Source organism: Vigna radiata, chromosome 5, assembly GCF_000741045.1.
Source record: "Vigna radiata var. radiata cultivar VC1973A chromosome 5, Vradiata_ver6, whole genome shotgun sequence".
In the NCBI taxonomy this organism is placed as follows: domain Eukaryota; kingdom Viridiplantae; phylum Streptophyta; class Magnoliopsida; order Fabales; family Fabaceae; genus Vigna; species Vigna radiata.
Genome location: NC_028355.1, coordinates 23,351,933 through 23,375,848, shown reverse-complemented (window position 1 = coordinate 23,375,848; position 23,916 = coordinate 23,351,933). Strand labels below are relative to the sequence as shown.

General features: G+C 34.5%; 3 protein-coding genes across 3 annotated transcripts; 1 reads left to right on the top strand and 2 right to left on the bottom strand.

The window, feature by feature from the left end:
* Nucleotides 1-210: 210 nt before the first annotated feature.
* On the bottom strand, nt 211-4,550 carry LOC106760757 (probable serine/threonine-protein kinase roco9). Its single transcript, XM_014644176.2, has 7 exons — nt 4,190-4,550; nt 3,749-3,838; nt 3,539-3,619; nt 2,880-3,014; nt 1,784-2,002; nt 1,426-1,518; nt 211-634 (listed from the first exon to the last, which is right to left on the bottom strand). The coding sequence occupies exons 1-7, from the start codon at nt 4,445-4,447 to the stop codon at nt 473-475; spliced, it is 1,038 nt and encodes a 345-aa protein (XP_014499662.1). The 5' UTR covers nt 4,448-4,550; the 3' UTR covers nt 211-472.
* A 2,747-nt stretch (nt 4,551-7,297) lies between these two features.
* LOC106760751 (uncharacterized protein At1g04910) lies at nt 7,298-13,406 on the top strand. The gene is made up of 10 exons (XM_014644166.2): nt 7,298-7,926; nt 8,031-8,081; nt 8,200-8,290; nt 8,418-8,494; nt 9,025-9,113; nt 9,202-9,385; nt 10,222-10,403; nt 11,499-11,601; nt 11,948-12,279; nt 12,370-13,406. Exons 1-10 carry the CDS (start codon nt 7,759-7,761, stop codon nt 12,809-12,811), a joined length of 1,719 nt encoding a protein of 572 aa, XP_014499652.1. The 5' UTR covers nt 7,298-7,758; the 3' UTR covers nt 12,812-13,406.
* A 190-nt stretch (nt 13,407-13,596) lies between these two features.
* LOC106760754 lies at nt 13,597-23,572 on the bottom strand. The gene is made up of 11 exons (XM_014644172.2): nt 22,874-23,572; nt 21,845-21,930; nt 21,519-21,712; nt 20,473-20,512; nt 15,963-16,044; nt 15,801-15,878; nt 15,558-15,683; nt 14,748-14,869; nt 14,599-14,638; nt 14,375-14,449; nt 13,597-13,950 (listed from the first exon to the last, which is right to left on the bottom strand). Exons 1-11 carry the CDS (start codon nt 23,209-23,211, stop codon nt 13,788-13,790), a joined length of 1,344 nt encoding a protein of 447 aa, XP_014499658.1. The 5' UTR covers nt 23,212-23,572; the 3' UTR covers nt 13,597-13,787.
* Nucleotides 23,573-23,916: the final 344 nt, after the last annotated feature.

The window sequence follows — 23,916 nt, the reverse complement described above, 5'->3', positions numbered from 1 at the left end:
AAGATTAAAATATGAAATTAGAAAATATAACAATTTAAAATGAATCTAGGAAGAATAACCCAGCTCACAGCACCCTACATAAATAGAATATTCGTGGATGCATTCAGGCGAATATGGAAACGCTGAAAAGGGACCAAGATCACTGCTGCCTTCATAAAGAATCACCAGGGCTCAGACCGTCAAAGAAGTAACATAAAAATATAGCACATCTTAAGGGAAATCAACCCTGATATCGTTGTCAGTATGATTGCGAATAAGAGTTTCATAGTGCCCAGAGAAAAAAAGTTGTTCATCAGATATATTAAATAATATATTAGGAGACCAATCATTCAAGGCCGCTGAAAAATGCAGACTTCTCTTTTAGGTCGTGGCCATTCATTCAGCCAATCAACCAAAAAAGTGCAAAATCTAAATAGTCCACTTAGAACTTGCGGACATTAGTACTTCAATGACCTACTTTATTCAAGATTGCTTAAACGTTTTCACCTGGTGGCAATTCAGCCAGCTTTGGAGAAGTGCCAAGTACTCTTTCCATATCAAAACGAACTTCAATATTGCGAATGCTGTACCCAACCACCATCAACCAATAAAGCAGCTTAGCAAGTTCAGCTGCACTAGTCTCCGTCACGCTAGTCTGAAAAATCATAATTAAAACAACTAATTCAAAAGTCTTGAGTGATATTGCTCACAGTAATGAAAAGCAAAGAGAAGGTTATTCACTCCGTCACAATACTCAGACAGAACTTAAATCAATTTGAAAAATCCTAGTTTTTAGTTGCCTCAGTTTATACAAACAAAACCACTACCAATTTACGTGAGAAAATTATTATTCAAAAATAGGGAAATTTTGCCTCCATGCAACTTGTTGTTCACACAGTTAAAGAGCACGTTTCAAGTTCAATCATTCAAGTAATAACTCAAAAAGGGCAAAGAAACCCTTATTTAAAGTATAGATAATATATCATCACCACAACAAGGATCAGGGAAGTAGCTACCAAATGTGCTTTTTTAAGCAACTTTCCATCCAAGTAACACTAGGACTTCAATTTTACGAACAGAAACAAAAATAAGTTCCATCTTCCATGGTTTAACTAAATTTAACTAATCTAAATTGCTTAAACCATATGTATCGTTTGAATTATCATAGACATCCTATTTTGAAGCATATTTTCCAATTTTGTAAGTTAAATTCAGTTGGTCGAGCAGTTTTATTTTAGAGCAATTCAATTTAAATAAGCAAATTAATAGAACAATTCATTTTTCTTTTATACAATTCAACTCAGTTCGGTTTTTCGAACAGACCAAAGTACAGTAACTGTAATCAGAAAATGTTAGACCACTTTAAAAGATGACAAGGGAACAAAATTTACACAATGATGAATATACAATGAAAACAAAGGAGATCAAAATAATGAAGAAGCAAACCTTCATTTGGCTAGGATCTGAAACAGCCAGCAGACGTTTTATAAACGTATTCATAGCAAACACTACATCCTCACCAGCACTACTAGTCAACTCCTACAAAATGAAATGAAGGGTTATTATGGAAAAACGTTGACTGCAGAGAATCAGAGAGATACTTATATTGGTTAAGTTGAATAACCTGCACGGGAATGTGAACAGATACAGAAGCAAATATCACAATCAATAAAGCACCAATGTAAGTAAATCTACAACAGTGGAAGTGGGTTTATAATTGAGATGAGTATATCAACATCAAACCAATACCTAGTTGTGAAAAAAATGCAACAAATTATATTGATCAATGAAAAGTTGAGTTAACCTTCAAATTTCGAGGCTCGAGAGATTTTAGGTATTCTAATAGTTCATTTTGTGCATTGCTAGATTGTCTTCCAACTTGACGATTCAGCTCCTCAATCTCCGCTTCAAGTAATTCAATGTACTTTTTAGCATCTATTTTCTCAGGCCCAGAAACATTATTCCACCGAATAACTTCACCTGAAACATTTTTTTGTGTGCCAGGGGCATAATCTGGCACATCCTGCAATGTTTTAAGAGCATAAATTAAAGAAAGTATAAACTAAATTATTATTTGAGTTTGCTTAGTGCAATAATAATGTGGTGCCTAAAGGAAACACTATGGCCATTTAGTAATCAAAGCAATTAGTGCTTTCACACAAACCAATAATTCAGTCATGGTTTTTTCTTCAGGAATTGTGTGTAATTCAGTGTGCAGTTGATTTGCTTTAACTTGCATAAGCGCATCAAAATGTTCATGCAGTTTCACCCAAAGCTCCCAAGAAAGAACATAACCAATGATTTGAGTTAGCATGCTACTTGTTAAAGTGGACTGAAGAGAGTAATTGATCATGTTGTTCCCATGCTAGATACAAAGGATTAAGAGATCCGGATTTGATCATGCAAGACAATGACCTTTTATCACAAGTTCAATTCATTCTCTCCAAAGCAGAAAATTATCTTAATTGAGTTTCTCTGTAGTGGAATGAGAAGAGTAACTGGTGAGAGTGAAGAAACCACTGAAGCAGAAACAGAGTATGCCATACGGTGAAGGATATGAAGAAGAATCCACCATGACCAAAGAAGCAAGATGTTATTCTCTTGAAACCATATTGAATATACAGAGAAAGAGAGACAAGAAGAAGAAAATATCATATTCTCCTTCACCCAATAACAAGCTTTTTTCTTTCTACTAGTCAACACCTGATTAAATTCAAGAAGCAATTTTTCGTTCGTGTAAGCTGGACTGAAGCCTAAATAGGAAAAACCAATAAGGGTGGGAAATAAATCTTCTCTCCACCAAATTGAGTACAACACATCCTTTCACTTATCCAAGCATTTAATTATTTTTTGAACCAAAGACAGAATGCTAAAAAGAGAAGAAAGAAAAACAGTATTACCTTTTTATCTTGTACGTCTGGCAGGGCAGCAACTTGTTCCAAACCTTCTTGCAACTCCAAACGGTATTGTGCATTCCTGAACATGTATCCAGTCATTATGACACTGTACATGAGCTGCGCAAGATTTTCAGCTACCTAATAAATAGCCAAATGATTCCACAGAGACACGTAAGATCATGGCAGAAAAAAAAAGGAAGAACTGCAATTCAATACAGCCGCATGGCTCAACATTTCTCTGCCAATTGAACCATTTTGTGGTTAAAACATGTTATTCTTCCAAGAACAGAATATTTTTCAATTAATTCATTCAGGCAATTTCCTTTGGGGCAAGAATTTATAAAAAGCTTTGAAATTGGGACTAACAATACAAATAGTAAATATTAACAAACAAGGGAAATAAAAATGACAACAAAGGTAAAATAAGTACACCTTCAATTTTATTATGTGACATGAAATAAATGGGGATAGACATTGCAGATACGGATTTCAGGGACAAATAAACCAAACAAAAGTAGGACATCCCCTCTACACAACTTTCATCAAAGAAACCTACAACTTGACTATCCATCCAATTACAACCATCATAGCTTGCAAAATTGGTCACTAAAAATGATAGCTAAAGTTAAGCAAGAGGAAAAAAAAAAGTCATTGCATCTTACAGTGGTAATTGTTACAGCAAAAAATTGAGGGGGCAGTGTTCCAATCATATTTGTCACTGTTTGGCGCATTGCATCCACAACCTAATCACCAACATAAATTTCATTCACACCAAGAGGGCATGGCAAGGGAAAAAAAAAAAAAGCAGCCATTTTTCCACTGCAATCAATTAAAGGTCAGGTGAATTGTTAATAAGCAAGACATCGCCATACCTGTTGAGGCGCTCTTTTCACAAACAATTCCATAAATTCTGGCTGCACGTTCTTAACATATTCCAGTAAAATTTCTCTCCTGCTCTTTGACTGGTGAATTCAAAGCATTAAATCACTGCTAGGATAACTTACCAGACAGAAGTAGATACTTATTCACAGAAAAAAATTATTTTGACAACAGATCCTATTTTAATTTCATATCCATCAAAATAGTCACTCGGGCCAGGGCATATAATGCTGAAGAAACTTGAGATTTCATGGGAGAGTTTAAAGATTAGAAATATTCATTCACTGATCCAAGATCACACTAACCTATTGTAAGAGGTTTTCATTCACAATTCATAAAATACTTTTTTCTGTTAAAACAATAAAATATACCATTAAAAGTATAACTTTTATCGATAGAAAACTAAGAAGAATAAGAAGAAGGAGAAGCAGTACCAAAGTGCCATTAGGGGGTTTGGAGTCGCCAGCACTTGCAGGGTTAGAAGCGTCGTTGTTGGAGGAATCATAAGCTTCAACTTTCAGACCAAACCTTCCTCTGTACTTTGAATTTCTGGGAAAGCTAATTGATGAGAGAGAACGAGATGAGAAGGAGGCGAGAGAAATTGAAGAGGAGGAAGTAGAAGTTGAAGAGGAAGAAGAAGAAGAAGAAATAAAGTAAGGTACGAAGAAGGGTTTCACAGTGAAGGAATACATGATTAATTATTAATGGTTAAATAATCTGTTTCTGGTTTCATAGAGAGAAAGGTTTCAGATTGCAACTGTGGAGTCCCATTCTTCTGCTTCCTAATTCCCAGGGATGAGGCTCACACGTGATTTTACACCTGCCACGTGCCAATGATACTAAAACTAATCACAATTTTTTTATCAGTTTAATCTCAATATGTTTGATATATTAATTTCGTTCAAAATTATTTTTTATTTAATTTGTCAAATCCATGGGAATATGAAATAACAAAAAAAATAATGGTTAAGACAAATTCTTTGGACATAAACACTAAAATTAATAAAAAAAAAACATCAGCACACTGATAACATTAGCATCTTAATTCTTTGTTTAAACATTTAAAGTAATATGTATGGATAGCGACAATATTTTAACATCGTGTTATGTAATTGGTTTAAAATTATTTTAAAATTAATAATAATAATCATAAACACTGACTTATACTAATCACATAATAATATGTAAATAGTGTTAAAATATAATCAAAGTATCATCATCTATTTATATATACATATATAACCTTATAAACAAGCAACTACAAACCTAGTAAATGCTACATTCCCCTAGTTTTAGTGCAACCATGGCGTCCTCAACATGAATTCTATGGCTGGTACAATAAACAATAAATGATAAGTTGCCATGAACGTCAAGTAAAATGAAAAAATTTATATATGTTAAAGGGATAAAATCCTCATCATGTAGTCACAGGCTTGGTAATGTAGAATTGCAATAATAATTTTATTTTTATGTAAGAATTTGTAAATTAGTTTTGTTGGTCTATTCGTAAAATGGTTGAGTATATAAATTTGTCCATGAGTAAAATTTTAGAAAAATACTATATATAAATAATGCAATAATAATTTTATTTTAATGTTTCACATTTTTTTAGCTATAAGTTTATGATTGATAAAAAAAAGTTAAAATAATATAAATACACACGATATTAACAATTACAATAAATAAATATGTCAAAGTTAAATTTTGTAAAAATAGAAATATAAAGATAAATTATGGTTTAAATTAGAAAAATATTATAATAATTAATCATCACTTTGTCTTGATTTTAAAAATACTGTTTTTGTTTTTTCATTTCAATAACATTAGATACAATATTGGAAGAACTCTCGTCTTCCACTTTTTCTATAATTGTAATGTTTTTTATTGTCATGTGCATACAATTGAGTAGTGAGAAATGGTGAATTTAAAAATAAAATACAATAAAAATATAATTAGTTCTTCAATAAATATTTGAATGGAATAAATTGGATTAAAAGTTTATTATGACAACAAACACTTACATCTTGTTTCTAATGCTTAAAGGTTTATTATAGTCATTTTTGCATTTTGCAATGTAATAGTTTGCATACAAAAAATGAGAAAACATATTTTTACAGAATTCTACATTTATTTAATACATTATTTCTCATTCTCCTATAACAAAAAATTTATGTCAAATGAAATCTACCATTGTTCGTAAAAAATATAGCCACCTTAATGATGAAAAAAACATTGATATTTTTGTATGTTTAAAAAGTTTTTTCACTTATTTAATATTATTATTTATTAGCTTTCACTTTCCTTCATCGTTTTTTTTTCTTTACAAATACAAAAAATTTTACTTTATTGCGACCATTTTATTTAATTTCTTAAAACTCAGCTATTCTTAGAAAAATTCAATTTTTTATTTAATATATTTTTTATTTAAACTCGGCTATTCTTAAAAAAAAATCAATTTTATTTAATTTTTTCTACTCTTTAACCTTGAAATTTTCATTTTTCTTCTTTTATTTTACTGACATGTGTTTTTCTTAATATCTCTCTATTCCCTTCGTTTAGAAGAATAAAAGTGAACGAATAAAGTATAGATGTCTTTATTAGGTAAATTGCTTAAATAAATTAAAATTGAACGATGTTTGATGAAAATGTAAGTCTATTCTCATTAGAACATTCCTTTTGTTCAAAGTTAGGAATATAACGTTGAATCAATCTTTTTCTTTATTCTAGAAAATTCAAATAACAAAACATTCTTTACCCCTATTCGTTGTATTGGAATAAAAAGTACTGTCATCCTCTTTTTATATTGGAACAAAGAGGTAATAAATACATAAAATGACTTATTTTAAGAAGTTATTTAATCTCAAATTATCATCATCTATAAGATTAAATATCAATATAAAAATATTGTACACTTGTAATACAAAACCATAAAAATATTTATAAGTAAATAGATATATTTTTCTTTAAAATTCCTTTCTGTCCAAATTAGGAATATATATTTGAACATAACTTTTTTTACACTTTATCACAAAAAAATTCAAGAATAGAATAATAATGAATTTGTTTCTCACCAAATTTAATGCATTCCATTTTGCAGTTACTGTTTTAGTAAAAAAGCAAGTGATTTAATCTTTATAAATGTTTTTAATTATTATTATTATTTCTCAAAAGATTAAACAACCTTACTAAAAAGATTTTAAAAATGTTACTTATTTCAATAAATTTTGTAATAAAATTATTAAATAATTTAAAGAAAATATGGTAATTATTGTCTTAAAGTATATCTTAATGTTTTTAACATAAACAAATCACTCAAGTTTAATAAATCTAATAACTTTTTATTTCAATTGAATTTTTATTTACATTCAAATAGTAATTTTTTTTTCTGACTATATAAATCGTTTCTTGAAAGTATTATTACAGAGAGGATATAAGATTAGCGAGGTACGAAATGCTTAGAAAAAACGCTTAGACCATTATTCCAGCCTTAATATTTAATGAAACATTTTTTACATGTGTTGATATTTATCCGAACCATTGAACAGCATGCGAAGTTGGCAAGAAATGAAATCTCGAAAATTTGGAGGAAGAAGAGAGCAGTTATGCGCGTTTGTTAAATGAAAAGAAAAGGATGAAACAGAAGGACTGAGACAGAGTACACGTGGGAGGCAAAAATAAGAAATAAGATAGGCAGAACAGATAGAGAGATGAAGAAGGGAAGCGTCATAAACCTTACCTGGTAGCGTTGCAACGAGAGAAGAAAGAAAGGTTATGATATTGTTACCAACTCTGTTGCAACGCTATCATATCGAACAAACAGATCTGTTTTCGCAACGCAAAACGCCACAGGCAATGCCATGCTGTAGTCGTGTGAGATTCAGAATTATATATTAATTATTTTGTGTGAGACGAACATGAAACTGTAATAATTTTATCGAGTTGGTGCTTCGATAAGCACACATCAGAGAGAGAGAGAGAGAGAGACAGAGAGAGGTAAAGAGAAATGGCATATCAGCGGCGGCGCCAACACTATTACCAACGATTCCGTGTAGTGATCCCGGTGTTTTCCGCCGTCGCCGCCGCACTACTCTTTCTCTTCGCTCTCCTCTCGTTTTTAGCTCCTTCTCCCGTTGAAACCAATCGTATGCACTTGAAACGACAACACACTACGGTACTCTTTCTCTCTCTCAGGAATAGAGGTCTCTGATTGTTCAAGTAATTGATCGCACATTCCTAATCGTTTTGTTTTGTTTTATGTATGGAATTATTGTTCAGATTAGCTTTCGTGAGGATGCGGCGATTGAACATCCTGCGTTCCTTGTTCCGGTTAGGGCTTTTCATTTGCTGGCTTCTATTTGAATTTGGCGATGGTTTGACGTTTATGTTATTGGATCTTGATTCCGTTGTTGGTTGATTTTGTCTTAATTTAATGATAATAATTTAGAGAGATGGAGGAAAGTTGGGACGGGATATCTGGACTTCTCGAAATTCAGAGCACTTCTACGGCTGTAGCAATTCCAGCAACAAGTTTCAAAGTGCGTATCATTGTTGGTTCAGTAGTGTGGAGTGATGCGATGTAAAACTTTTTCGTTTGAAACTTGGATTTGGTTTTGGATGTATGAATGTGTGTAATGACCGATAACTATGCTTTCCGTGTGGCAGAAGCTCAAGTGATTACACTTCCGAATCGATATTTGTTGATTGCGACAAGTGGAGGCTTGAATCAGCAAAGAACGGGGGTAATTATTTGGACTCTTTGTGATTGTTATAGTCAATGATGGATTTGATATCCGGCTTCTGTTTCTGCTTCTAAAAAATTGTGGGTTTCGGAGTCTGATCTTTTTATTTATACACTTATAGTTAATAAAAATGTGAAATGAACTTAAAAATGGGCAAAAATGCTTCTGCTGCCTCAATTGGATTCGGTCGTAGATTGATGTTGTCGAACGGAATCAACTTGTTTTTGCAGTAGTGAGAATGTAGAGGACTATTTTTTCTTGTCTCTGTGTCTCTCTCTCAATACACAATTATACTGACAATCCTATTGTTTGCTTCCATGGATGAAATATATATCCCTTATCCTTCTGGATGTGCTAGGTTTTGGACAAAATGTTCCCCTAAATTGTTTGCTGCAACCATTGCATCTGTTTTTCTGGTTATGATGATGCATATCGCGATGGTACATTACGGTATAGGATATTTGTTGTTGGAACACTCTATAATTATACTCTGCTATTGATGCCAATCCTTCTGTTTCCGCAACTGGCAGATTACAGATGCTGTTGTTGTTGCACGAATTTTGAATGCTACGCTTGTTGTTCCAAAACTGGATCAACGATCTTTCTGGAAAGATTCTAGGTCAGTTAGAAAAGAGGCACGGATTGCCCCTTGATTTGATTTGGATATCCAAGTATTGTGCAATGGTGACATACTTTACTTTTTGCAGTAACTTCTCAGAGATCTTTGATGTTGATTGGTTTATATCACATCTGTCCAAAGATGTCAAGATTATCAAGCAACTTCCCAGTAAGGGTAGGAAACCATTATCTGCATACAATATGCGGGTTCCAAGGAAGTGTAATGAAAGATGTTATATAACTCGCATATTACCTGTAATAATGAAAAAGCATGTAAGTTTTTTTTTTTTTTTTTTTTATCTCCTGAAATTATTACTGGTGCTACTGTGGTTTCCAACACACTGGATTCTCTCTGTTAAGTAGATGTTTAGTTAAATGCATTTAGATCAAGGACTAGAATTCTATTCTTGGTTAGGTAGATCTTATAGAGAGTCTGTTAGATTTGATTAAATGGTTTTATTTGAGTGTATGAACTCTTCAGCATTGGTCCTCCAATCAGTTGAATGCATGAGTCTGATGAATTTTATCCCCCAAGTGTGCGATGCCTAACTTATGAATCAAGCTAGGTTATTTCTACTCCTTTACCTTTATTTAATGTCTTATCTAAATCTTTTCTATCAGCGAAGCACTCTTATATTTCTGTGTCTGTAATATCCCAATCCATTCACCTCCTCAATTTTGCCAAAAAATTTCAGTCAAAAAGATATCATTCGCTCAAGGCCACATATTTTATCCATCATATCTGACGGCTGAGAAAGACTACCTTGTTCAAATTTCAAACCCTGAAGTTCTCAACTTTTTAAGAGGACTTGAAATCCAAGTTTTTATAAATTACAGGATTTTTTTTTTTAATTTTTTGAATTTTGCTTTCCACAACGGGGGACATTTTGTGTTCACAAAACTGCAATAGATGTTCAAGAAATTTAGATTTCAGAAAGACATGAAAGCTCTAGTTAGTTGTTGCCAAATGTTGCATTTTCTTAAAGATTTGATAAACAGTAATTAATGCCTTAAAATTTGATACCTTTTTCTGACCACCATATAAATGGATAACTATTTGAATGTTTACTTATTCAGGAAATCTATTTGTTTGCTTCATTTTGTGGCAGGCTGTCCAGCTTAGCAAATTTGACTACAGGCTTGCAAACAGGTTGGATACAGAATATCAGAAGTTGAGATGTAGAGTTAACTACCATGCTTTAAAATTTACCAGCCCAATACTTGGAATGGGGGAAAAATTGGTCCATTGGATGAGGATGAGAAGTAAACATTATATTGCACTGCACCTAAGGTAGTTTGATTGAATTTTGGTCTTTTATTATCTGTATCCATCGCATTAAATCTCCAAAATTTGGTATCAATTTGATTTATCAATATGATGACCACCAAAACACTAGAGTATATAATTAGTGTTTATGCCTATGCTGATAAATCTTACGCGGCTGCATTACATGCATATACGCATATGCTAGATAAGCATATCACGAAAGTATCCGTCCAATTTATTTCCACAAAATATGAAACACTTAGACAAGAATGATCTGTTTCATGGAGGACCGAGTTTTGACTGACAGCATTTGCAAGTAGTACAATTTAAATTGAGCCAGTGAATTGCCATGTCCATTCTTGTTGACCCTTTTGGTCTAACAGCCAGTTGTTGCCTTTTTCCCTTTCTCCTTCTCGTAAAAAGTAGCCAGTTTGTTTGAGAAATTCCCAAGCACTCATTCACATGCTCATAAATTAGGTCAAGTCCACATCCTGAGCTTAATCTGATTGATCGTACTTGTTGCAGCTTTTGTTGATTCCAGAGTTTTAAAACCCTGTTTGGACCGGTCGGTCCGATTGGGATTCAAAGGTGTATACAGCCCAATTTACTTTTTAGATCGAGCACGTCTCTAACTTGGTGTAGATTTCATCATACTAGAAAAAAAAAATAGATCTTAAGCGGTATAAACCTGTCCGAATGGACCGTTCGTTTTTTCCATTATATTAATAAAAGACCCATGTCCTGCGTTCCTGATAGTACTCTCTCGAGACCTGTGCTGCATTTGTTGTGTCCCTCAAGACCCACCCTGATATGCTTGTAACTCGCTGTTTCTGAAAATTATAATTCAAAATAATTAAATTGTGTGAAAAGTGTAATAGCTGAGAACAACACCCGCCACCTTGTATTAGCTTGGAGAGGTTTACACCACTACACACACTAGTGACCCATTGATTATGTACCTCTACAAGCCAAAGATGGCTTGAATTTTAAAAACATTTGCTGATTCTATTTGCACAAGCAGCAATTTCTTTTATTCTTTTACATTTAAGATGCAGTTAATTAGGTAGATAAGAGATGACAATTGAAAAATTTGTACATTGATTGCCATTTTTTCTACAGATTTGAACCTGATATGCTGGCATTTTCTGGATGTGATTATGGTGGAGGGGAGAAGGAGCAGAAAGAACTTGGCGCAATAAGGCGGAGGTGGAAGACATTACATGTAAGTCTCACATGTTAAAATTTTATATACCGACTATAGTATAATTTATTAGGAGATACTCAAAATGTAATCACATCTTGTTCACTTTTAGGTAGCTTTATATATATATATATGATTGAGTGGAAATCCAAAACCATAGCAGTACACAGGATACAAAAACTTAACAGGATCTTTTCATTGAATGAATATCAACAATGGCTTTAAACGTGTGAACATTCTTCACCCTGATAGTGGCAAGATGCTATGGAATTAGGACTTAGTCGAGAAATGTTTGGCTGAACTATGTTTACACTTTTGAAAATTGATTTACGGACTGGTAAATAATATGTGGAATATTGACATGCAGAGAAGCAATCCTGATAGGGCAAGGAGGCAGGGAAGATGCCCATTAACCCCAGAAGAAGTTGGTCTCATGCTAAGAGCATTGGGATATGGTTCTGATGTTCATATTTACGTTGCATCAGGGGAAGTATATGGAGGGGAAAGAACACTAGCGCCTCTCAAGGAATTGTTTCCTAATTACCATTCAAAAGAGACCATTGCTACCAAGGAAGAATTACAATCATTTTCTTCATTTTCTTCTCGCATGGCTGCACTTGACTTCATTGTCTGTGATGAAAGTGATGTATTTGTAACCAATAATAATGGAAATATGGCAAAAATATTAGCTGGACGAAGGTATGTTATACTCCATTTACATCTATTTTAATTTCTGTTGTTTACTGATATCTATTACAGCTAATTAGCTCGCTGGGAACTTTCTTGTAGGAGATACTTTGGGCATAAACCAACCATCCGTCCAAATGCTAAAAAACTCTACCGGTTGTTCTTGAATAGAAGAAACATGACTTGGGATGTTTTCGCGTCCAGTGTCCGTAATTTCCAGAGAGGCTTCATGGGGGAGCCAAAGGAGGTTAGACCAGGTAGAGGCGGATTTCATGAGAATCCATCGACCTGCATATGTGAAGATTCCACAGCCAAAGTTGAGAAAAATTCAGGATCTCGAAAACATGGAAAGGATAGTACAACGAAGAGAAATGCATCAAACGATGAACCGGATGTTGACAATGAGGCTGAATGGCCAGAAATGGATGATGATGATGATGATCAGAATGATCTAGCAGATAAGGGTACATTCAATGAAACATTTTCGGACTATGATGCTATGAACTTCGAGGATCCTGATTTAGAGGAAATTATATCAGATTAGTGATGGTGCCTTGTCCAGTGCTGATGTACCTGTTGACTTATTATGGTTGTTTGTCCTCATCACGTTCCCTTGAGCAGTTGCTGCTCAATTTGACAGCTGCTGATAAAGCCCAAAAAAGGAAACAGAAAAGGCGCTCCTTTCTCAATACTGGCGAACTATAGTAAAAAGACAACCAAAAAAAATTAATCATACGATCAACTTCTGCATTTTTAAGGACATAATGACCTTCAGTTTGGTGAGATTGTTTTGGACTTATACTTGAATCTGTGAAGAGGGGATCAGAAGCGAGCAATGGAAGTAGATTTAGAGGACAGTCGTTCGACATATAGAAGTGCACACAAAGTTGAATCGAGTTTGCTAGGAAGTAGGAAAATCTGTATATCTGTACTTACTGGTTTCTGTCTTCCCGTCTTCAATTGAAGTATGATGCGGTCAACATAATTTTTAGAAGCAAATGGATGTCAACTGTCGTTTATTCGCCTAAAGGGAACGTAGCAATCAATAGTGTTGTCCTGACAGGTTGACCATTTTAAAGCATGGATAAATTCTTTCCATAAATGTTGTCATAATGAAAGGTAGATTTTATTTCCAATAATTTGCTTGCGTTGGGTGCGAAATGTATAGCGGAACCGTTCCGTGTAGGGTGGGAAGCTCATGGGTGGCAGACACAGCAGAAAGCTGAATTCTTACCAGCGACCGCCGACTAAATTTGACCCGAAAAACATTAAATATCAGCTGCGTTTAGCATCATTTACGTTGCACAGTAGAAAGTTATCCAATAATAATACGTCCAAAAATTGTCAATTTTAAATAGTGGGAAACCAAAGGGGAAATGTAAAGGTAGAACATTAAAATGGAAAGAATGAATAAAATGATCGATCCACAGTATATATTACAAAATGGATTCCACTCGTTACGATGGAATCTCCCTAAAATTGAAGAAAATAAATAATGGAGCTTGTAAGTCAGATCATGTTCATTGTGAAGGTGGCAAATCTTGAGGCGAGTCATCATTAGCCTCGGGCGATAGACCAAAGTCTATATTAGGGAAGACACCAGGGGGCCTCTCCCGAGGCTCAATTGAAAGTAATTGGGTCGAATCACCCACAACATCCGCCCATCCATAGTGAGGTTCCGCCCTAAATTTTGGACATTATCAAATTCAAATTACCAATATGCCTATCATCATTCATAATCACAAACGTTAATGGCATTTTATAATCTAATTATAGAGATCAATTTGTGACTAATACTTGGAATTTTAAGGATTAATTTGATAATTCAAAATATATTCTATTTTTAAAATGTACAAAGCAAAGAACGAAGCAGTATTATGTTTCATCCCGATCTAACACGTGTATTACTGTATTGTAATGCTTGAGTATTTTGTAGCAATTTTTTTTCTTTATGAAAAAACAAAAAGAATATGTACTTGCGGGTTACCCAACAATCGCTAGACACATACTTCTATATGGACTAAACCCATCTAGATGCATCAAAGGCCTTTGGATTAATTAACTAGAGGACATGAGCAATAGAATGGCTAGTTGCTGAAAATCTTACTCATAGTATGTTTCTTCATCTACAACTATATCCCAGCTCTCACCAGTTGTGCTATTTCCATACTTATGAACTTTCCTGTTAAAAACGAAAGCGAAACAAGTCGATATAGAAATAAAAAAGTGGGGCATTGGATGCAGATCTATTTAACAATCAAAGCATTTTTAAATTGTTTCCATGAACAAATAATCCACTAATCAGCTGTAAGTAATCTTTAGCTACCATACCCATTTCCAAAGTGTTCTTCTCCCCAAGTTCTAGACCAACCTGGTAAAAAGTAGGAATATTGTGACAGAAGACCATGTTAGCAAGCATGTAAAAGCAGGAGTGAAAATGAGAGAAACCAAGAAAACCCATTTTAGTGATGGTAACATACGTTCACTGCTTGGAGATACGTGCCATGTTTCTCCGTGTCTTGAACCTATGCCTTTGAAAAACCTCTCCTCCCACTTGTCCCCCCATTTCGTTCCAAGCTCGGTTTCAGCCCACTTATCTGTCCTGAGGAAGTGTAAGCAAGGAGGAGGAAGCACAAAGAAAACTAATTTTAAACCCAGAGTATTTTTTTTATAAACTCAAATAGTTCCCTCGTATCCGAAGAAATCAACACATTACCATTAGAAAGAAGGAAAAAAAATGAAAAAGAACAATGAACACGTTAAAAAGTAAGACATTGCTGTGCTCCTGGAAAAACTGTCATAATTCAACGCTTGATAGTACCCATTGACATTAGCATAAATCAAAACCAATCTTACGTCATGAATACTATTTTGTAAGATAAAATTTCGAAAAATCCTTGCTGGGCTAAAAGTCTGAAAGTACATCCTGCAAGTCATGCTAATTAAGTTCATGTTAATTTTCAGTCTACAATGTCTTAAAACTAACCAATACAAATAATAAAGATATCCACCATTTGATCACATACCCGTAGTCATTTAGTGTTTTTAAATTTTAGTGCACAAAATCAATATAATAATTTGATGTTTAGATTCATCAAACCATTCTACAGTACGTTATTGAAAATTAGACGGTACAATTATGCAAATTTCAATACAAATGAAAACCAACTCTACTCACCAAACCACACCCAGTTATCACTACAAATTAATAAGCTATTTTAAAAAATATCTTGTACAGAGCAACATGACATTGTAAATGACATTTTAAGATGGGAAATCAGAACCCTTACCATTTGAGAACAGACCCTCTTCCATCATAATGCTCTCCCCACTTTTCCCACCATGATTGTTCATTCAATCTACCATACTTGTGTGCTCCTTTCTCGGTCCAGCCTTTAGCATCATATTTTTCCCACCTAACCAAATTGAACAGACACAGAATATTGGAATGCATTAGACCTATTTATAATGCATACAGAAAATCAAACACCCCCCCCCCCCCCCCCCCCCCTTGGTAAACTACACCACCTTACCATTTCTCATACCATCCAGCATTTTCAGTTCCTGATTTTGCTTGTTTTTGTGCACTCCTTTCTATTCTTGCTATGTTACTGCAAATTTAAACATGCAAGACATGGTGTCAAGAATTCACAGGGTTTACCTAATCATCACGAGCAGAGAAATAAAGTAATGACCTCCATTCATCTTGATGAAGATTTTCCTGCCACGTCTCCCACCAAGAATCCCCCTCAGAATTCCTACCAGATTTCTCCACACCTGAAAGAGCGTATAAAATCAATCAAATGCACCAACAAGTCACAGGAATTATAATTGTAGGTTATCCCCCATTGTCGAATGGTGTGGCCAAAATAGTGTATACAAGTGGGGGACAATTCTGAGTTAGCTGTTAGGGTTGAACTAAACCCAAAAATCAGATTTTAAGATGGCTTCAAAACTATATTCAATCACATTTAGATATTGAATCCTACAAAATTCACACTTAGTAAGCCCAAATCTTGATATGAGGGGAGTGTTGAAAATCTCATATTGTAGGGACAAAATAATATATACAAGTGAGGGACAACCCTTACCCTATAGTTATGGTTTTTAAGTTCAGTTACACCCAAACCCAAAGTCTTCGAAGATTATTTAAGAGTCTAACGAGTGATACAACAAACTGTTATCCAGCATTTCTTCAATCAATTACACCATTCGATTCGATGATAATGATACTCGATTAAGAGAAATGTTTTAATGCCAGCTCATGTACGGGAATGGCAATATATGAAATTACAACTCAGCAACCCCACCATCGTTGATAAATAATCATTCACATCAAAGACATCGCATCGAGACAAAGTACACAAGCTTATTTTTTAATTGTGAACTGTAATTTAGAGACAATGAAAAATGACTTCAAATATATTGTATAGATGATGTATGATGTTTAATCTAATTATTTTAAACTTGAAAATAGATAAAAGAACTTAATCAAAAGTCTTATAAAACAAACAACTTTTTATTGTAAAGCCTCTATTTTGGAAGAATGGAAAGAAACTAATAAAACAACCAAATATATTGTATGCATTGAATGATTGGATGACAAATAAAGTAGAGGAATAATCAACTAAAATAATTTCAGAAGAACTTTCTTAATTTCTTTCATAGTTTCATTCAAAATTCCAGCTTATATAGCTTTTCTAATTCATTCATAAGATTTGGTTAAAGAAAAGTGTGAAAAGAGAAAATAAGGAATCATTCAATTATATGATATAACAACACTATGTGATGATTACAAAAGAAAAAACCCCGTGAGCAGAGAAACTAAGCGTTTTTGGAATGATATTTTTGAGATTTTAATTTCCAGAATTGAGATCAATAGATGTAAAGTGACAATCATAAAGAATACTTAAATTTAGAAGATGATGATTGATGATTCCCATGTACGAAACTCGTACAGACTTGTATTGGTATTTACTTGTATGTTTTGTTAAAGATACCTATATGCCTGTGACTTTATTAATTTTGAGTATGATCTTTTAGAATTTATATGTACCTACCGTATATAAAATATAAGAAATTTCAGAATAATAGTTATCATGCTATACGCTATCTCACTGTAGCACTTTTAGTGTCTGCCACTGTGTATGCTATCTGGGATTTCAAACATTGCAATTCAATCAGCTAGATTTCTAAGGTTGGGCACTAGGCATGGAATGACTATTTGGTTTGGGTAAAATCATGGCAAACTTCAAGGAAACCACATTGAAAAGTCTGGAGCAAAAGGGATCTTAAAAGAAGATCCATCATTATGAGGTACAGCAGTATGTAGTGAGGGGCCAACTTTGTAATGGGATCCAATTTTATACAACTTATGTTGATCTGCTAGGGAACATGACTATAAAGGAGGCTCCATACTACTATGTAAGGAGTTTCAAGTCTTGTCTGACAGTGGGAAATAATCTGTCTATAAAGTGAGCTCATACCAATTGGCATGCTTGACATGGCAACACTGTTTTCTTTGTGGAATTTTTTTTTTCCACAAACTGGATTGATCACACATAACGAACCTGGAAGGTGCATGCAGGCAAAGAGAATTTGGGAGTGAAATCGCCAAATTTTGAAATTTTGGTCCCATATGGGTTCCTGCCTTGTTCCTTTAGGAAGCTAAAATAAATTCAACCACCACAACAAGAAAACTTTTTGTTATATATGCAAAAAAACTTACAAACTATATCTTTATTATAAAAATTAAATATTTAATCCAGTACTCAGACTGAGTAAATCTCATTATGATAATAAAACTAGGGAGAACAACAATTTAAGTGTGCCTCCGAACTGATGGGATTCAACTTTGATACTTATAATAATACCCAAACTGAAAATAATGAAATATGCTGCCATCACTGCTATGCAGTTTGGCCAATCAGATGCCTGTGCTAGTGAAATTCAATCAGATCAGAGTTAAAATTAAGTGTACAATATCTGATTGCAGATCCAACGTCTCACCTCAGGTCTACTCTGCAAGGAGATAACCTTAATACAAAAACTTATTGATTTTACGAAGACAATCCCCATATTCCATTGCTTCTTTCAGAATTTTATAATTCTTCAGTGGCAAATCATTCAAACTTTTTTGTAAATATCGGAAGATTATAAAGGATAGTGTTTTGGGAGAGTATGCAAAAGGATGTGCAGCAATTTGTTGCAGCTAGTGATATGTCAAAGATACAAACACCAAACATTATCTCTAATATAGCTAGATGGTTTCATTGCAACCCCTAAGAATGCCTACTTAAGTTTGTCAATATACCATTCTTTGTAGTGGTAGATCACCTAACTAGGTATATGCTCTTTGTACACGTCCGTCACCCTTTCATAGCCAAGGAAATGGCAGAAAACTTAATCCGAGAGGTGCTTAGCTTACACGGATTCACCCTTTGACAATTGTTTCTGATTGAGGTAAAGTTTTTCTTAGTAACTTTTGTATCAACAAAAAGAAACTAAGTTGCAATTTAGGTCAGCCAGCCTCAACTTGTTTGACAGGTGGGGGCAGTAAGCAATCATCTTAAATCTGCATTACTTGTTGAGAAACTAAAGCAATGGAAGAAATTATTAATATTATAAGCAGGGGTTGAGCTTTGCTCTGATATAAATTATCAAGGGCATAGAAGTCCACTCATTTCTAAAAAGGCAAGCAATCACTCAGTAGAAGAAAATATGAACCAGGAGCTAGAGAAAACGGATTTAACTATTGAATATCTCGCATGGACTAGAAATATAGTCAAATTGTATATAAGTGTGTGTAAATCTTATATTACCAAACAAATGTTGTGAGGTTAAGTTAAATTTAAAGTCTACTTTTTAAGATTATACCAAAGTCTATCCAAGCGAGATGTATTGAACCTATCATGTCACCTACTATCGATATTGGACCACCTATAAACATTTGGTTTGTGATGGTATCAATCTTATGGAGAAGCTCAGCCAAACAAACTCTTGATTTATAAGCAACTCTTATCAGGCTAGCTTTCTAGTTGGTTCTCTAGGCCTCATGTCCCCTTCATTCTAGTGAGAAAAAGCCCTTTCAACATGGCATAATCCAGTTTCTTTAGAGCTGCAAAAGAGCATTGCAATTGTTAATGGGCTCTGTGATAATTATAGTCTATTGAATACTTAGTAGAGGTCAAAATGGGTTTTGAATGAATTGGTGAACCCATGCCATGTTATAATTACCTTGAAGTCCTCCCAACACCATGTAGATTTCTTCTCTCCCCACCAATGATATCTATCCAAGGCCAGAACTTCCTACAAGCAACAACATATTGAGCTTCTTCTGAGTGATGGAATTTAATTTGAAATAGCATTCAATCCAAACAATACACCCATACGCATCATCAAAGAATATTAGAATCTCCATTTTCCTTTCTCTCCATTACAGTGGAATGGGAGTATCTTTACTGCATCAAGATGATGAATATGACTTACGAGGTTCTTTCCCATAACTCCTCATCCATGAACACTTTCCAACTTCCTATACTTACCAATGACAATCATTACAGCAAGAGCTTCTTGATCTCACTCAACTTTTCTTGATCCACATCTATCACCCCTGCCTCCATCAGAGCTTGTATGATGACCATCCAAGCTCTCAGAATCAAGACTATAATACCATAATGACAGGTACCAGGGTATTATAGATAAGGAAAATTTGTATTTTACTAAGTGTATAAGACCCATGTCAGCTAATTACATATAGAACTGAAAAACTAAGCATTATGGGAGTGCTTAGTCTCATCCCAACAAGAGTTCAAATTGATTACTGCCTGCCTTCCTTTGACACACTTCCTATAATTGACTTCCCTATCAACTGGATCACATGTTGCATGCCACATTCCACATTACTGGGCAGCTATTAGCTTATTCTTCCTTCTCCTATCCACGATCTTAATCAGTTGATTCATTTTGGACCCTTTTATAAATTAAATGTCACTTTTACATAATGTGCATATAAGCATAGCCCATCCAAATGTTAATAATAGTTAATTAACTAAATGAACTGTTTGGGCAAGGCCCAAAGGTAAGTTTGAAACCCTCAAACCATATTCTTTTTTACCAGGAAAACCATGTACTTCTAGAAGTAATTCTGCACTGGCCCTATAGTATTTTAAGGCTGCTATTTCAAATATAAAGAAAAGAACGTACCTAGCTCCTTATATCCAGTCCAGTCACTCTTCTCCCACCACTGCCAATTAGATCAATAAAACCAATTAAAAGGAATCCACCTGAGGTGTGATACAAATAACACTATGAATACTGTGAATCTAACATTAAAAGAAGAGTTTTGTTAATATCAACCCTTGGGCTTTTATGTTAACTAAAAGTAGAAAGTTATTATTGACAAAGAAAGTGCTCATTACATTGAAAATACAAAAGAACAATAAATTATATCTTTTCCAATAAAACAATTCCACTTTTAATTGCTTAAAACCAATCCTCATGACTGATTTTAACAAAACGGATGAAAACCCAAACCACCATACTCCCAATAAATAAATTGAAGTCATACCTGGTTCAGCTATGGAAGAATTACATCCAGATGTTAGATTTTATAAATAGTACAGCATTCCCTCATCAAAAAGATGGGTATTTTTACAGAGTTACTTGGCACTAAAAATATTTATATCAATAATAACTGACTTTCAAATTACTAGAACTAATCCCAAAGTTATAGCAAAATTTTGTAGATATTTTCTAGGTATGTGGAATGCTTACATATCAAGATCTTATTACGTTGAGCGACACTTCGTATTCTAATGCATTAATATCAACTACGGTATTTAATCCAAGTGGAGAGAAATTACTCTAGACCTGTTTAAAAGAAAATTCATGAAGCATTATTCAGCTATAAGCTTTCATTGTTACCGTTTTTAGCATAAAACATTCATAACCAGAAGGTCAGCACAGATATCTTTATTATCTAGGGTTTGGAAATTAAGATCTCTCCTTTTCATTTGGTACAAGGGATCAGTCCTCTACCATGGTATGACGATTTCTTTAGGCAAACAACAATAAACAGCAGGTATCAAGAAGATTATATGTGATGACTTCCTCAAAAGAATTGGAAGATAGCTTTCATTCAAAAACTTGCATTAACGTAACATGCTATCATAGATTTATTACCCTGTTTAATATTATATTTTATTTTTAAAAACGTATACGGACATTCAAATATTAAAATTACAATATACCGTTTCTTTCCATTCTGAAGAACCATCATGACATTGACCACCCATTCTTGTCCATCTACATCTATATCCATTTTCACCCAGTTCTTCCCCACTTTCTCTGTACCAGGTACTCCCATCTTCATTTGTGCCTGACTCATTAACGTTTTCATTTAACAAGCTGATACCCCAGTCCTTCTCATTTGCTATACCAGTGTCTGTTAGGAATCAGTGAACACAAACAGTTATAATACTTTAGCACTCCATGATTGGTCACTGAAGAACATCATCAGAAGGCCTTCAGTAATGTTTCCGGCAAAGCAGTAAGGATATAAAATACACAAAAATACCTCTTTTCGGGGGTGTATCACGTGACTGTGGACCAGAATTTCTCGGGGTGCAACGTGGAGAAAATTTTTCCTGCTTCAGAAATGATCTGTTGCCATCATGGCACAAAGCAGCATAACCACGAAGAAAAATCTTCAATTACAACCATGTGTTGCATATAATGTATAAACCATAGCCAATTAACATTCAAGGGTATAAATCTCTTGCTCAAGAAAAGCTTCATTTATTTTCAATAAAACCGTTTGACAACTGGAAAGCAAAGACAGGGAGGAAAAATTGAAAACATCCTTCATCCTTTCTTGCTTTTAAATGTAGGTCAGAACATTTTCAGCACCGTGAAATTATTAAATTCTAGATAAATTCCTTCCCAAAAACGTTTAACAATTCAGAAAGAATTGACCCTTTAAGTGTATATAATGAAATCAACCTTCATAATGTATGTACTCGACTCAATATTACAAATATTGTCTACCCCAGCTGGCACTTTGCGTACTTAACCTGCTAAATCATTCAAGTCTCCAATAAGGTCGACGCATCATAATTTTTACATACTAACCTAATGTGCATAAAACCACTCTCTTCCTCTCATCTCACAAAAACCATAACATGGTACTCACGCGTATCAACATGTCGTCTGTTGGCCCCATAATGTTAGAAAATATGAAAGAAAATGCCAAGAACAGGACAGAAGTTTTCGTAATTAATTAGTTCACATGCAATGATGTTATAACACACATTCCACTCACCAGGGAATCACCTCAACTTACTAATTGAGCCAAGACGATACAAGCACATTATCAGCTACCACAAATGCATAAATATTACAAATCGCGATGATAAACTTCTCAGTACATTCGAATAGATATTGAAAGTAACATCTACAGAATGCAGATCCAATATCATGCAAAAACGGCAACTCAACACTGTTATCCCTTTATTTTTCATTTTTCATCAACAAAAGACGCAAGGTTATTAAGACCTAAATATAGAAACGAATTGTCACGCAACAACAATTTTAATTATAAACGTACGGTGGAGAGGCGAAAGGCATTGCGGCGGGAGAGGCCTGAACCCTCACTCGGTGAATGTGAGGGTTTTTCTTAGTATCGAACCTCCGTTCCTCGTTCTTGTCTCCGCCGTTGCCAGGTCCACTCGTTCTGCGAATCGGAGTGACCGAGTCAGAACAGCAGCACCGAATTGCGCCACTTCCGAGTCGAACTCGATCAGCGAAGTCGAAGCAGAGCTTTCTACGCTTGCTCGGAGCTAGCTCCAGCACGTGACTCTTGTGAAGCGGAACGACATTGAGCGGCGCCAGTCTCAGCTTGAAATCGAACTGCGTAGTGGATAAGCCTCTTGAACTCGCCGCCATTGATGAATGCAAAATCACATTGACGAATTAGGCAGCGAAGGATAGTGCGGCGAAGCGTGTGACTGCGCTGTCGCTTTTCGCCGTTTGGATTCTGCGGCGGAGTGTTCAGAGAATAGCAATGCGAACGAAATTGGAATCGGCGAGGTATCTGTTGAGGAAGGATGAAAAAGAAGTTGGGAATGAGTGAGAGAAATCGTTGTTTTGAAGCATTTGATCTGAGAGTGAGAAGGTGGAATTTGAAGAGACGTGAAAAGAGGTGAGAAGAGGAGGGGAATGGTGAAGAAGGGAAGAGAGGAGAGAAAGAGAGAGAGAAAGAGATCAGATCCGGGCTGGACTTTGATCATACTACGAATCCCAAGATTTACTCCAATATACATATACACGTGAGCACGTGGGTCCCACCAACATTTGTGACCCTTAACCCTTATTCCACTTTGGTCTTGCCACGTGTCACTCCTACAACAGCCGTCTGTATCTTTGTTGGATGAGGAGCACAAAATCAGCTGCCTTAGAGTACTCTTTTTTTAATTATCTAACTTGTGGATGAATTTCAATTAGGACACCGTTGATAGAATGTAACTCATTGTACATACTTTGCATGGTTTACATTTTCAATGTGTAAGGAAATCGGTCTGGTGAAGAAAATTAAATTAGCTTTTATATGAATTGATATAATATTTATAAAAGAAAATTTTAATATTAAAA